At 38.7% G+C, this 14640-nt stretch overlaps 1 protein-coding gene across 1 annotated transcript in view; it reads left to right on the top strand.

Annotated features, from left to right (window-relative positions):
- cdh13 (cadherin 13, H-cadherin (heart)) overlaps positions 1-14640 on the top strand; it is a 421723-nt gene that overhangs the window by 285818 nt on the left and 121265 nt on the right. Inside the window, exon 8 of the mRNA XM_053500544.1 lies at positions 6007-6185. Coding sequence (XP_053356519.1) covers positions 6007-6185 — 179 coding nt within the window. The remainder of the gene's footprint in view (positions 1-6006; positions 6186-14640) is intronic.

Genomic DNA, 14640 nt, shown 5'->3' with positions numbered 1-14640 from the left:
GGACACCGCTGCGTCTAGATGAACATTGTGAGAACATTGAGAACTATGAGCTCTTTTATTCGAGTTTCTACATAGAACTAACCGTGACTATATTTAAATGTATGATTTACTAAAAAGTTCAACTTACTACTTCCACTCAGCTGTAATAGTCACTAAGTCCAGTTTCAGTTATGTAATATTTCAGAATGTGCTATTGCATTACCCAGGAATCAAACTCATAATCTTTAGATGATAGTGGTGGGCACTTTACCCCTGCATCTGCCAGGAGCCCCAGCCTCAAGAGTTTTTCAACAGCAGTTTTGAAATAAGTGCATTTATAGCAGAAACTGTATGATTCTACACAGATGACAGCTTTTTGACAGATCACTTGTACCAAAAATTGGAAACCTGAATTCCACTTTACAGACCATAGTAAAGCTTGTATACGATTTGTCCAACAATCCAAATGTGGTTCCGTCACCACCTGGGATGCTTAGAGGATATTTAGTAAGCATTCAATCAGTCAAAACATAAATGCATATTTCAATAATTTTGACAGTTGCGCGGCGCCTCAGGAATCCTTTGAACATTACGGTATTGACAATTCAACATTACCATCCCTTTAGTTGGAACTTATCGAGCTGCGGAGCAATGACACTCTGAAGGAGAAAGAATGTGATTAGATTACAGTTTTGAACAACTCTCTCAGTGACAGGTTGGCAACTTTGTGCAAGAAGTTTCATATTTCCAATATGAGACATGCTCTCAATAAGGCAAAGCAAAGACCAGATTCCGATCCAGGCTCTCTGCTGATCATCTACGGGCCAGTTTACATTATACCGTGTCCAAATTAACACTTAGTTCATTTAATTGCAAGGAAGCAGGCACACAAATCTCATTAATGATTCTCTGAAGGATTGAGTGGTCTGACCCTGCAAGGTGATTTGGCATGTTTTTTTGGCCCACTGCTTAAATAGCTTGCTGACCTCCCCCATCTAATCAATATCCCCCGCCTCTCCCTAAATTGGGGTTAGCAATTTATTTGGCCGTACTAGCTAGGCGTCGACAAAGGTGCATCTCAGAGTTTTAAGTGGCTGCTGAAATTGATGTTAGTTAGCAGATGTGCCGGTTTTATGTGTAACTTAATGGCATTTTTCTTTTTTTTTTTACATTTTGTTTCAAAGTCTTTGTGTTTTAGTCTCTCTCTCTCTCTCTCAGCCTCTTTCAAGATGGTTTATAACTCTTCATCACATACACCTTCTCCATCAATTTCTCATCCTACCCTAATCTTAGCCTCGTTCTTTCTTATTACCAAGACTATCACACAGATGCAATGGCTTCCTGCGATGATTGTGATCTGGGAGTCATATTGATTTCCCTAGCTGACTATAATACAGGATGTACTACATGTGGCATTGGCCGTGGTGCCAAGATGCTGCTAATGAACAAATCAAACAGTCTAGGTAGGAGGCGGATAAGGCACTAGGATGAGATCTGTAAATGCGCAGATAATGTTTGCATTAGGAATCTTTTACTCACATGAATTCTCTGAGCTAAATTAAGAAAGTGTGAATGTTCCTTTGGTGAGGATCAGAGTAACGTACCAGGTAAAGCAGGAGGCTCGGCTCGGCAATCGCTGGGATTTGTCTGAAACTAGACAGAGGTCAGTTCTGCATTCTATAATTATCTTCTAAAATCACACCTTTCAATTTGCTTATCTGTAGAAGCAGACAGCGATTGAGTTGTTAGTAAGAACAACAAATAAACTGTGCAAATAAAAAGTAACTCTGGAGACAAATTTGTATCCTTGTCAAGGCAAGGCAGGCACAGCCTGGGGCCCCAGGCAAGTAGGGGCCCCCCGAGGGCAGGCAAACTTATTTATTATTTATAAGATAATTGGAGGAACGCTGGTTGAAGAATCCAGTCGAATCACCCCTGAAACCACTTCACTGAATTTTAACATGAACCAAGGCTAAATGCACACACTGGACTAAACAAGGAGCGAAAACTACAACTTGCCCAAAGCCTAAAATCACAGCATTGGAAATGTTGTTTATATCAGCTTTCAGAACCTCAGATTTTGATTTGTTTATTTTTTTTTTCAAAGTATGTTATTCATGTTTAAATTCTTTTCCAAGTAACCAGTTTCGCTACCACCATACGAAACCCTACGATGAACTGCATAACACGTCTGAACCTTGGTGGACTTAAGGGAAAGAACATCTTCCCATTTTTTTTTTTCTTGCACAAATGCTCTCACATACATAATTCATGACTAGCAGCCTTGTGTGTTATGTGGTCTGGATAGCAGTATGAAAGAGAACTGGCCATGACCTTGTCCTGAGATCAGATATCTGTTTACCAGATGAGCTGCTCTGCACAATTTTGTTCAATTTGATGCATCATGTTTGGGTGTAGTCTTACTATAGATTTTCCCAAAAAGAAATCAAAATAAACCAAAGTGAGAGCCCTAAACACATGGCTAGTAAGGAATGTGTCGATACAGGTGCATAAAAATATTTTAGTCTTTAAGCATTGGTGGAATACTGTATTTTGGACTTCTGATTGTAGGTTGTGTTTGAATCCCTGTAGTACCAAGCTGTAGGTGCTTGTGTAAGACTCTTAACCCTTATCTGTTCAGTTCAGCTGTAACTCACATTGGACAAAACTGCCTTTTAAATTAGAAATAGCAAACAGGTCATCCAGACTGGATTTTTTTCTCTTCTTCTTTTTTTTTTTCTATAGTGCCTGCTGCCAAAATGTAAAGAGAACTTACTGAACTTACTTCAAATTAAAGATTAATTGAACTGTCTCTTCTAATCAGTTCTAACATTAGCAAAGATAATATTGATCATAATATTGTTATATTATTAATGCAAAGTTTGTGCAGCGCATTATTATAAAAGTTCATACGACAGCTTTTCTGTTTTCATGGAACATTTTCTATTCACTGGTTTGTAGCGAGAAAGGCTGCCGAGAAAGCGAGATATCTCTCTTCCTGCCTGATCTCATAGTCTAGATAAGATGGGAAGAGCTGATAGTACTGTAATCTAGACTCAAAGGTGCATGTCTAGCCATGTGAGGTCATTCCATTATACCTTCTGAGGCAGTTAACATTGATTCTGCCTTGGCAATGGGCAGAATATGAAGTTCATAACGGGAGACAATTGGTCTTGAATTGTGCCCAGATTCAAAATGATTGCCGTGTAATTGCAGGTTCATGATTTGCATTCACTTGCTCTCCAGCCCCATTAACCAATTAGCGGTGCTTGTTGATTTATGTGTGTGCTGATGGGACTTGATGGCTTTGTCATGGGCCATACTGATGCCTGCCTCGAAGCACTCTGGATTTTTATGAGAGTAACTGTGGAGACAGGTTAATGTAACAATAATAATCACCTTTATTTATGTTTGACTCCTGACAAGGCACTAATTGAGATCGTCTTGATTATTTGAGTAAAGTAAATGATCAATGCAACAGCTCTTGTTGTTCTTGTATTTGTGGTGAAACTGGTATTTCGCTGCTTACAAATTGCATCGATGCAACAGAAACAGATCCGTCTGACAGGTGGTAAATTTTCTAAAGTACTCAGCGGCATGATCATAAGGATTTACTGTAGCATTTTACATAGCATTCAGTCTGAACCTCTTATAAAAGGCATTTTTTGAGGCGAAACTGGATGCATTCCAGGCATGCAATCATGCTGAATTTACGCAGTCGCAGAATTTAATTGAGCAGCACTTTACTCTGGCTTGAAGGGGATTATTGAAGTGGTTATTTTCATCTCTGAGCCAACACTGAAAATAATATGTCACTGCCCACACTATTAAAGTCCACATATATCATCAGCTGTGACCTTTAATAAACTGTCTTTCCTCAGATACTGTAAAGACCTGCATTTATTTTGAGACTCTTTAGTGATCTATAGGGATCAGCATATATTTGACATGTTGTACACATTCATCGATTCACCTGCCGTGAGCGGAGAGATAGAGCGGAAAAAGGGAGAGGATGGAGAAAGACCACTGTGATTTCTTATCATTTGTAATACAAATTTGTAGGATTTTTTTTTTTTCATTTTCCTTTTACTCGTCTTATTCATTTCTTTTGATAATTCCAAATGAACAGTGTGTATGTATGAGAGAGTGAGCAAGTGGGTGAGTGTTATTTAGATGAAGCGAGTGCCTTTTAACTTGATTTGACTGAGCAATGAAGTGGAACAGCTCAGTGTGGCTGCGGATGTCACCAGAGAGCCCTTCCATGCACCTTGGCATTTGTAATTTATCATTAGAGGCACACTTCTTTGCTGTATGCTAATAGCCATCTCTCATGGAGCATCAAACACTGGGGAAAAGTGCACAGGATCCCTGCTTCCTAACCACTTTTAACCCATTTAACTCAAAAGTATTCCTAATTTTGTTTGACTGAGGGTTGTATATTTCCTGAATCTCCTTGTGCATTTTATCTGCCACAGATTTTATATAGGGCACTAAACTCAATAAATGCAAACATTAAACCTTACTGGCTGTGATTGAGGCCATTAACTCTGGTAGGCAGCTATGATTCAGCCTGGGCCCGTGCCCAGTATGCGTGATGTTGGCATCTCAGCTGGCTTCATTTGCAGACCTTTTAGGCAAGCAGTTCAGAGGCAAGCGGAAATGAGTAACCTGGCACCTCTGGCTTCAGCTTTGAAATACCAGGCAGGATCTGAACACCGCAGTCTCCCATGGACACACAAGCATAATTGACCCTGTTTTCTGGGTGAGAAGGACAGCCTGTCCTCCCTGCCCAGCAATTAAACACTAGTCAACGGCTGTTTGCAGCTCTGGTGTACAGAATTTGGCAGCAAACATACTTAGCCATCCGACACAGATTTGTCTCCACCACGATGATAGTTGTTCGACTCCACCCAGGTAGTTGTGGTTGAAGCCAACCCCCAGCACTTTTGGTTCTGCAGCACTTGGTTTAAGATATTTACCCTATATGTATGGCATTAGACAGATGCGCTTATACATAGCGACATTTAATCTCATTATACATTTAAGCAACTTTTGTTGCTGGTGTAGTGGTTAGCACTATTACCTTTCACCTCCAGATTCCCAGCAAGTTCGATTCCCACCTCTGTGTGCATCGAGTTTGCATGGTCTCCCAGTGCTTGGTGGGTTTTCTCCAGGTATTCCGGTTTCCTCCCACAGTCTAAAGACATGCAGATTAGGTTAAGTGGTGTTCCCAAATTGCCCATAGTGTGTGAATGAGTGTGTGAATGTAAGTGTATGTGTGTGTAACCTGTGATGGATTGGCACCCTGTCCAGGGTGTACCCCGCCTCGCGCCCTAAGTCTCTTGGGATAGGCTCCAGGCCCCCCGTGACCCTGAATACAGGATAAAGCGGTATAGAAGATGAGTGAGTGAGTAAGTGAGTGTTCAAGGTCCAAAAGTGGCAACTTGGTGGTGCTGGGGTTTGAACCTGGGACCTCCTGATAAATATTTTCACGGCTTCACCACAGCGTGAGCCCTGCTCCAGGATGCGCTTCTTGATGTAGAACTACAAGGAATGTGTGAACCTTTTAAATAATGTTTTTTTTCTACCAATGTAATAATCAATGGGATATAAAATGAATACAAGTAAATTAAGAGGAAATCACTTTTAACAAAAAGAATAATAAAATGCCAATCATGTTGCAGCCTACGTTTAGGACGTGTCAGGCACTGACCAAGATGTCAATTCCTCCAAGGACATGTTTCACTATTGATGCTTAACATCAGACATGACTATGCTAGAACCCCCAAGAACAATAAGTCAATCCATGTCAAACTATTTAGATTTTATTTCCTCTGGGCAATTAATTTTTGTTAACTCAGTTCATATAACAAGAGCTATTTCAGATGCGTCAATCAAATCCACACCATATCTGTTAATGTACACGTCCACTGGAATGTCAAAATGAAACAATAATGTTTGGATTTTTTTTTTCTTAAATAGAAGGAAGGACAAAGTGACATTGTTGTTGTTGTTGTTGTTGTCTAGGCACCACAGTGATGACAATGACTGCTTTTGATGCTGATGATACGAACACGGACAACGCGGTCCTGCGCTACATAATCGTGAGACAGTCTCCTGAGAAGCCCTCACCAAACATGTTCTATATTGACCCAGAAAGAGGTGACATTGTCACTGTCATCTCACCATCCCTACTCGACAGAGAGGTACGTGCATTATGGGTTCAAAATTCGGCTTTTTTTTTCACAGATAAGTGCTACCTTGGTAGGTGCTGCTGTATTTTTTTTTAGGCCGTGTGCATCTTAGATTCTACAGCGGGATAAAACTAGCACATACTGTATTATAAGGTTTAATGTAATTAAAGTGATGTAATTAAGGTATTTGATTTGGTTAGCCTCTAAAAGCAACTTTAACCAATTTCAAGCGATGTTCGTTATTATATTTTTGAGAAATCCAATGTAGAGAATGAATATACCATTATTTCTCAACATACATTTGACAGCACATTGAACTTCTTTTCTTTACATGTCAAGAGGTTGTGATCAAAGCACAGGGACAGACAGGGTTAAGAGTCTTGTTTAAAGCCCTATTAATTTGGTAGAGTTGGGCCTTGAATAGTCTACCTACTACTTAGAAAATGAACTCATATGATAGGCAAACACTTTTGTACTACGAATACATAAATAGTGAAGACAGCAAATGTTGTGGTTAAGCTTCCGAAATGCAACACATCCACAGTTTATGAGAGAGCTGCGGCTCAGTTACATTAGAGACTTGGCTAATTAGTGAGCTACATGATGATATGCATGATGGAATTAATAGGCTATTAGCGGGAACTTTATCTGTTTGAGCAGAGTGTACAGTTGAGAAGGTGAGAGAGCTGGATACAGAGCTGTATCACTCTCTTCGGGTAGAAACAGACGTTGTTGTAGTTGTCAGACGTGCCACAGTCGAGTTCACTTGGAAGTGCGAAGTTTATTTAAGTGCATTCAAGCTACAAAGTGGGGGAAGGAAAAAAAAAACATGGATGTTTTCATGATCATCTTTTGTTAGTTATAATCTGGTCAGCTAGCTGTGAAAAATATATGTGTTATAGATTTATCATGCTAATATTTATGTATGCTGATGGATCTGAAGCAAATACTTGGATAAAAACACAAGATAACTCATTTCAAAAGAAGGAAATGGTACCTTGATTACTGTTTATGCTACAGAATGAATAACTACGTTGATTTAACTTCAATTGCTTGATACAGAGTTGCAGAGAAAGTTTTTTTTTACTAGCCAGGAGGTCAAAAGTTCAGAGTTATAAATTTTAGCTGAATGCAACCAAGTGCATGAATTGAACTGACATTATAATCAGCAGAAAGTTGAACAGTGTTGTATGTAATGGATGTAATCGTTGACCAAGGTAAGGGCAGACTAGCACTTTAGAACACGTAAGATTACATATTAATTATAAAGTCATCTCTTTTAATAGTTTATAAATGAAATATTCGTATGCACATAGTGTATTTGCATATGATTCAAGGTCTGCCTTACTCCTATTGTTATTCCTTATCTTATCTCATCTCATCTACTTATTTGATATTTTCAGAGGCTAGGTTTAATTAAAGAGTTCTGAACATGGGTGTGGAGAACGGAGGAGTAGGAGTGTCTGAAGCGACACGGGTACGCTGGCTTGTGGGTAGCTGGCGTTAGTGGAGTTTGCAGGCGAATGCTAATGAGTGACTGGAAGCAGTGTTTCCTGCGTCTCCTCAGCGGAGCGAGACACCGGCATGATTGCTTTTTCAGCGGGGTGACGAATGCAGGAACATCAATTCGGCCCGCTGCTGGAGGAGGAATATTAGCTGTTGTCAGACACTTAGAGCGTGGTTTAATTGAGGTTATACACACTTAGCCACCAGTATCGGCTATGTCCGACAAGACCGACTGAAAACCTGTCAGCCGGAACAGTGTACTTGCATGACATAAACATCAATATGGGTGTATGTGTATGTGTGTATCATGAAGGCTGATTGGTTTTAAATAAACCGGACATACTGATGTTCGTTTAATGATAGCTAGAGTTTAATAGACTGCATTATGGTATATTCTTTGTGCTAGCTTTTTTTTTCCCAGTTATGCTAAAAAAAATTCTGCATTCGTCCCAAAGGCTTTATTTCTGTTCCTCATATGCTCATGGGTGTAACATGTGGCAGGTGCTGCATGCCACTTTCAAGGTGACATCTGGTGGTTTAGCTTGATAAGGTGTGAAACCAGTGCATGTCAAAAATCTTTGGAGACACAGAAGTGCAAATGAAATCGCAGGTGCTGTTTGGCCATTGTTGGCAAAATTGAAGTTATTTCTTCACAACTTGGGTACGTAGCGAGCTATGAGCTATTAATTTGCTTGACCTTCAAAAATGCGAGGTATGTGGCTTGTCTGCTTTTAAGTACCATTACTATGTGATTTGATTTCACAGGTTAGGCAAAAGAAATTGACAAAAATATGCATTTAGGTATTAAGTAGTGCATGTTTTTAACCATTTTTTACCATTTGGTTCAATTTAAGATTGTCATTTCTAATGGAGAATTATTATAGAGTCTGTACACATCCTATATGTTAATATCTAGTCATAGAAAAGAATATGGAAGTATGGATGTGTGGCATGGGTGTGTTCTGCTTGTTAGTCACAGCACGCATGAGTAATGATGTGTTTGACTTGAGTGTTTAACATACCTGATGTAGCAGATTCTCAGCATATGGACTTAATTGTGTAGAAAGCACCACTGCTCTCACTGAGTAGAAAGTTTTCACTATCGCTACATCATTTCTGGTCTTTGCTTAAGCCAGTGGAATGCACACTTCTGTCTGCATTCGGTGACCTTTCCTTGGTTACATGACTTCCGCAGTTAGCTTTCTCAGCACATACAGATTCGAGTGATTTTCAATACTCCACACCAAACATGATATAAAGCTCTGTCAATATTTGATGGTTGAAAGAGAGAAAGATGGCAGACTGACTACAATTGCTTTCAGATTGCAGAAATTCCATTACTTCAGTTAAATTATACACACAAAAAATGCTAAGGCAATCTTTCTGGGTGCTAAGTGTCTTTGATATGTAATTGATTTGATTTGCGGCTTGTAAAGCATGATGAGTTTACCGACGGCTCACACTACCGTAGCTTATTTCAGGAACAATCTTTGTCAATTGCATTGCATGAGCTGTCTGGGAAAATCGAAATCTGCCAAATAGAAGCTCAAAAAGAATTTGAAAATGTCGTGCAAATGTACAGTAAAGTGTAATTTATTATTATTGGGTTTTTTTACTCAACGATTTTTACAGAATTGAGAAAATCCGTACTTTAGGATACTAATTTCTGTGAAATGTATAAGGAATTATGTTAGGATGTTATGATGTAGGAAGATCAACAATGGGCTCATGTGATGTGAACATCACCATGGTATTCTTACATACTCTTATAAAGTGTTCAAATTAAAAAAATCTATTAATAAATTATGACAATTAGTCGCATTGCCAACACAGTGGTCATGGTCACTAAGTAACAGTGTCTATATACATCCTTTAAGTCTCTTTATGTCTATTATCATAAATATAGATGAGTGTAAGTTGGTAAAAAGACACAATTTAAAAATTGATTGTTCAGGTAACAACCTCAGCAGCAACCTCATTTCCCCTCTCGTCTGTTCCAATCACTCAGCATCCACCATCACCAGTATACTGATAGCAACATCGACGGATATCACCGACCTGATATCATCTGTCATCATCTGCCCCTGTTTCTCACTGGTTCATTTCTTAGGTTGGATTTTTTTTTATTCTTGAATAATTCATAGGTCACTATATGGCTTAATAAACAAAAAGCGGTCCTTTAAAACTGGCCATGTACAGGAACTGGACCGGAAACAAGAACCAAAAACAAATGAGAGCCGAAGCAAACCATCAGTAAGCCTGGAGAACTATTCATCAAGACTATGTTATAAAAATACAAGATGAAATGTGAAATTCCACAAAAAAGATACTTTCCTGTTATCATCTTCTCACTAGCCTCTCTTTTTCCTTCCTCTGTAGAAAATACATAAAAGCCAAAAATGCATGTCATATTACCAAGAAAGCACAAATCCCTCCATCCCCAAGCTGTAAAACCTAACGTTCGAGCTCTACGCCTGACTGTTACAAATTGCACACTGAAGACATTCTCTAAAATCTTCAAAAATAATAATAATATTAATAACAATAATAATAAAAAGGTAGGTTGCTGCTATAAAAAGTAATAAACATTAGAATGAATGCCTTATTTTTATTATTGAACTGTTGTTAAAGATGTTGCTATAGAAAACCAATCAACACTTTCTGACCATTCAGAGTCGTGTAATTTGTGTTATTAAAGAATTATAGAAAGTGTCTCCAAGTCAAATGTACTATGTCATTCAGTAAAATGAATAAATGAATAGATGAATGAATAAATAAATGAACTCATAAAAGTATAGTGTATGCCCATTTATAAGACATAGCACTGTGTTCACTGAGACACATATGCAAAACTGTATCATAACATGTCAACTGGGCAGCATAGTGGTGTAGTGGTTAGCACTTTCTCCTCCGGGTTTGAGGGTTCGATTTCTGCCTCGCGTCTGTGTGTGTCGAATTTGCATGTTCTCCCTGCGCTTGGTGGGTTTCCTCCCACAGTCCAAACACACTCAGATTGGGTTTACTGGTATTCCCAAATTGCCCATAGTGTGTGTAAGTGTCCAGTGGTGGACCCTGTCTCCTGGGATAGGCTCCAGACTCTGCACACAGAATAAACAGTATAGAAGATGGATAAATGAATTTATCAATGAACTCTTAGTGGTACATGTCAACTGATTACTGTATATATGTATAAATGTTTGGGAATGTAAGTGCATTTTCCTATAAATGGAAACAGAGACAGGTAGCACTACCTTCCTACCATTATTTTTCCAGGGAGTATTATGGCAAAATTGATCAGTCTTACCTTGATGATTTATTATCACATGGTTTCTTTTTTCTTTATGAGATCACATAGCCATGGTCTTAAAAAAGCTGTATAACACTTCTCAAAATATTTTCAGTAAAAAAAAAAAGGTGTGTTTCTGCCAATCAGTAAGTTGCTGTGATGCATGCTGGAAATTTTTCATGCTGCTAACACTTCAGTTATGGTCACTTTTCTGATTAGTAAACTTTATATTTAAAAGTGCTCCTTGGTGACTGTGTCTTTTGCATCTGTATAAAGGATATTTGTGATTAATAAACTAATATGTAGCTTAGAGTTCAGTGTGAGGTCTGTGAGAGGCAGAGAGAGATCCCATGCATTCATGCTCTTTAGTGTGGAGTCTGCTAATGCTTTTTGCGAAAGCGTTCAATGTCTTTCATACAATATAGCAGACATGGAAGCTAAATGGATATGGGAAATACGCTGCAGGAAGGGTCTAGAGGTCTGGCGCCAAGCACGCCATTCAGGTTCTACACAGCAGCAATGTGAGTGTGCATGAAAGGAATGGAGAATAAAAGGTTGCTAGTATACTGGTTCATTTTCATGCTTAACAAATCCATTAATGAAAATCTTGTACGTGTTCTTTGATTTGTCTTGTGATACCAAAAGTGTCTGCTGCCATCAGGAAATACTTGAAACAGGATTTGTGTAGCTGACACTGTGCAGAATGGTTCACTAATTATGTGGCAATTAGTTTAGTTAATTCAGGATCTGCACCTGCTTTAAAGCACCTGCTGTTATGTCACGGGTAGTGTACACTATATCAGATGTTTTGCTCATTTTCCCAGTTACTTGTGTGTATGTGCAGTTTTTATTAAACCAGATAACATGTCTCCCTGCAGACAACAAATTAACCATGATGCCATGTAGTGCTGCTATTTTGACTGCCAAGTCAGACCTGTGGTCATATTTTAACCTTGAAACAATGTTTTAAAAAAACTAACCAATGTGTTCTGAGTTGAAAAGCTTTACAATTACAGCATTTAGCAGACACCCTACAAGTGCTTTCTTGTCATTATTAAAAACGTATCCATTTGCTAGATTGCAGATTGCTAGGTCAGGGACCAAGAAAAGTATTGAGCTAAAGCCATGTTGAAGAACATTACTGCAGGAGAAAGCATGCACAGTAAAAGGTAGATTAGATTTTTAGTCTTTATTTGAGACTTTATTTTTTTACTAAGATGAAGCTGTTTGGACAGCCGATGGAAGTTCATTCCACTACCTGCGTGCCAGGAGAAACACCTTTCTTGTGTTTTGATGAACAGTGGGGTCAGTTAAGCCATGCTCCAGGTTTGTGATTGAATTCGGGATATGAGTTCTATTAGCCATTGAAGTTTGATTCCTGCTTCTGGTATTTGTGAATGGAGTTTGCATGTTCTCCCTGTGTCCCTCCCACAGTCCAATGACATGCAGATTAGGTTGATTTCCCGTACTGTGTGCATGATAATTGGACGTCGAGGTGGCAACCCGACCCTTAAGTAACTGCCACAGAAACAACAGATATACACTACAAAAGTTTGGGATCTCTTGCAAATTTTAATTTTTGTTTTCCAAAGACAAACACATGTTCATGCAATTCACAAACTTTTTTTTTTCCATTTCACAAACAATTAAAGTTAGCCTGAATTCTGACTGTAATGGAGTGGCCAGTCTCGGGAAAGACTCCATCAAGCCAACCTATCATCTTAAATCTGAAAAGGCTGAAAATCTCATCAGATTATCTTGAACAGTTAGAATGCATACAGTATGGTCTGCCAGGCTGTAATCGCTGCAAATTGTGTTTTTCTTTTGATGAAGGCAAGGTTTAAAGAATACATTCATAATTTCCATCAAAATCATTTTGTCTGATTATGACACTGTCAGCATGTCTTGTTCTTTTGCTATATTTTTTATGTAAATTCATTTCATGTGTATTTCCTTGGAAAAAAATAAAATTTCTAAGTGATCCCAAAAGTGACCCCAAACTTTTGAGTTGTAGTGTATCTCCTGGGGGGGGGGGGGGGGGGGGGGGGGGTATTCGTCGCCTGATGTAATGGATGGATTGAAAACAAGGGTTGCAGCTGTTTTTTTGATCATTTGGCGTAGTCGGATGATGCGCAGGGGCAGACCTGCCAGGAGCATGAGTTGTAGCAGTCCAATCTCAGGATAAACAAAGTATTAAAGTAGTGTCTTAATGGCATTTGTGAACAGGAAAGGCCATATTCCTCTGATGTTGTAAAAGAAAAAGCATCATTTTATTTAAAGCAAAAAACATTGCTAGTTGTCTAAAACCACACAGGTTAAATGCTCTGCAATGTTCAGTAGTGCACTGATTTCCTTATGAGTCCCTGCCAACATTTTGCTTATCATAAAAAAGGTGATAATTAATATAACAGTTTTATCAAACAGTACAGTACCTTGGACAGTTCCTGTTTGCTTATTTATCCATAGTAATGTTTTCTTGTCACTGCTTTTAGCTTAATGACACAGTCATTTTTTTTTACCCATGTTTTAAACAAAATCCAATTTTTAAAGTAAATTTTAAAGCGAAACCCTCAAATAGACTCTTTTGACTTTTTTTTTTTTTTTGGTCATTATTGGCTAAAATGGTGTCTTGTACACGTTACCTAACACCCTGCATGGACAACAGAACACTGGAAAAGGTGTGACTCATTATCATTACATACATATGCACTATTTATAGATACGGTGTTAAATGCAAAACCAATAGTAGCTAACTTTTTCTAATTAGTGAATGTATTCAAGTTATGTTTTATTAAAAGTAACTGAAAAGCCACTTCTTCACATTGCTCTGACATGCACTGCTAGATATCCCTCTTCCTGTGTCCCGCTCACACACACTCACAAGACATCCAATTAATCATGGGTCATAGCATAGTGATTTCACTCCCAGCAGCTTCATTCGGCCAGATCCCAAACAGTCATTCAGATGATAGCCCCTGCCTCTCGGCTGTACTCGCACACCAAATGGGCTTTTCAAACATGCTTTCTGGGCCTGCGCCTAATCTGATCTCCCCTCCGCGTAATTGAATGTCAGTCGCCATATAAAGATTCTTTCCAGTCTTCAATTAGTGGCTCATTGTGGGTGTCAGGACAGCTAGACAAAACAGACAGCAAAATATTTACTCCTGCAGGTGGGGTTGGAGTTATTATAGCATTTCATCTATATGCAAATAGATTGAAAGCTTGAGGGACCCTAGCATCACTTGATAACATTGCATTATTGTATTATTTGGTGGCACTTCACTGTATAAAGTATATAAATTCACATTCATTCAGCCATTATCATGTAGAGATTGAGCTTCAGTTGGTTGCAAAATAGACTCGTAAGTGGAGTTGAGCACTGCTTCGGGTTCATGAAGTTGCCTTGGATGGAGTGTGTGTGTGCATTCACTCATCTTTCTTTTTCTGCTACATTATTAACCTTTGCTGTTTTTACTCCAGACGTACTGTTCACATAATCTTGTATGATACTTAATGGCCTATTTAGTTATTTGTGTTATCTTTCCCTATCTGTCTTTCTTATCATCTGTCTTAATTTATTCACTTTGTCTGTCTGTCTATTGGCCTGTCTGTCTACTGTACCCCCTAAAGTTAATGGCACATTTTACGAAAATAGGCACAACTGATAAGATATTA

The sequence above is a fragment of the Clarias gariepinus genome, chromosome 7 (genome assembly GCF_024256425.1).
Source record: "Clarias gariepinus isolate MV-2021 ecotype Netherlands chromosome 7, CGAR_prim_01v2, whole genome shotgun sequence".
Taxonomy (NCBI): Eukaryota; Metazoa; Chordata; class Actinopteri; order Siluriformes; family Clariidae; genus Clarias; species Clarias gariepinus.
This window is presented reverse-complemented; position numbering and strand designations above follow the sequence as displayed.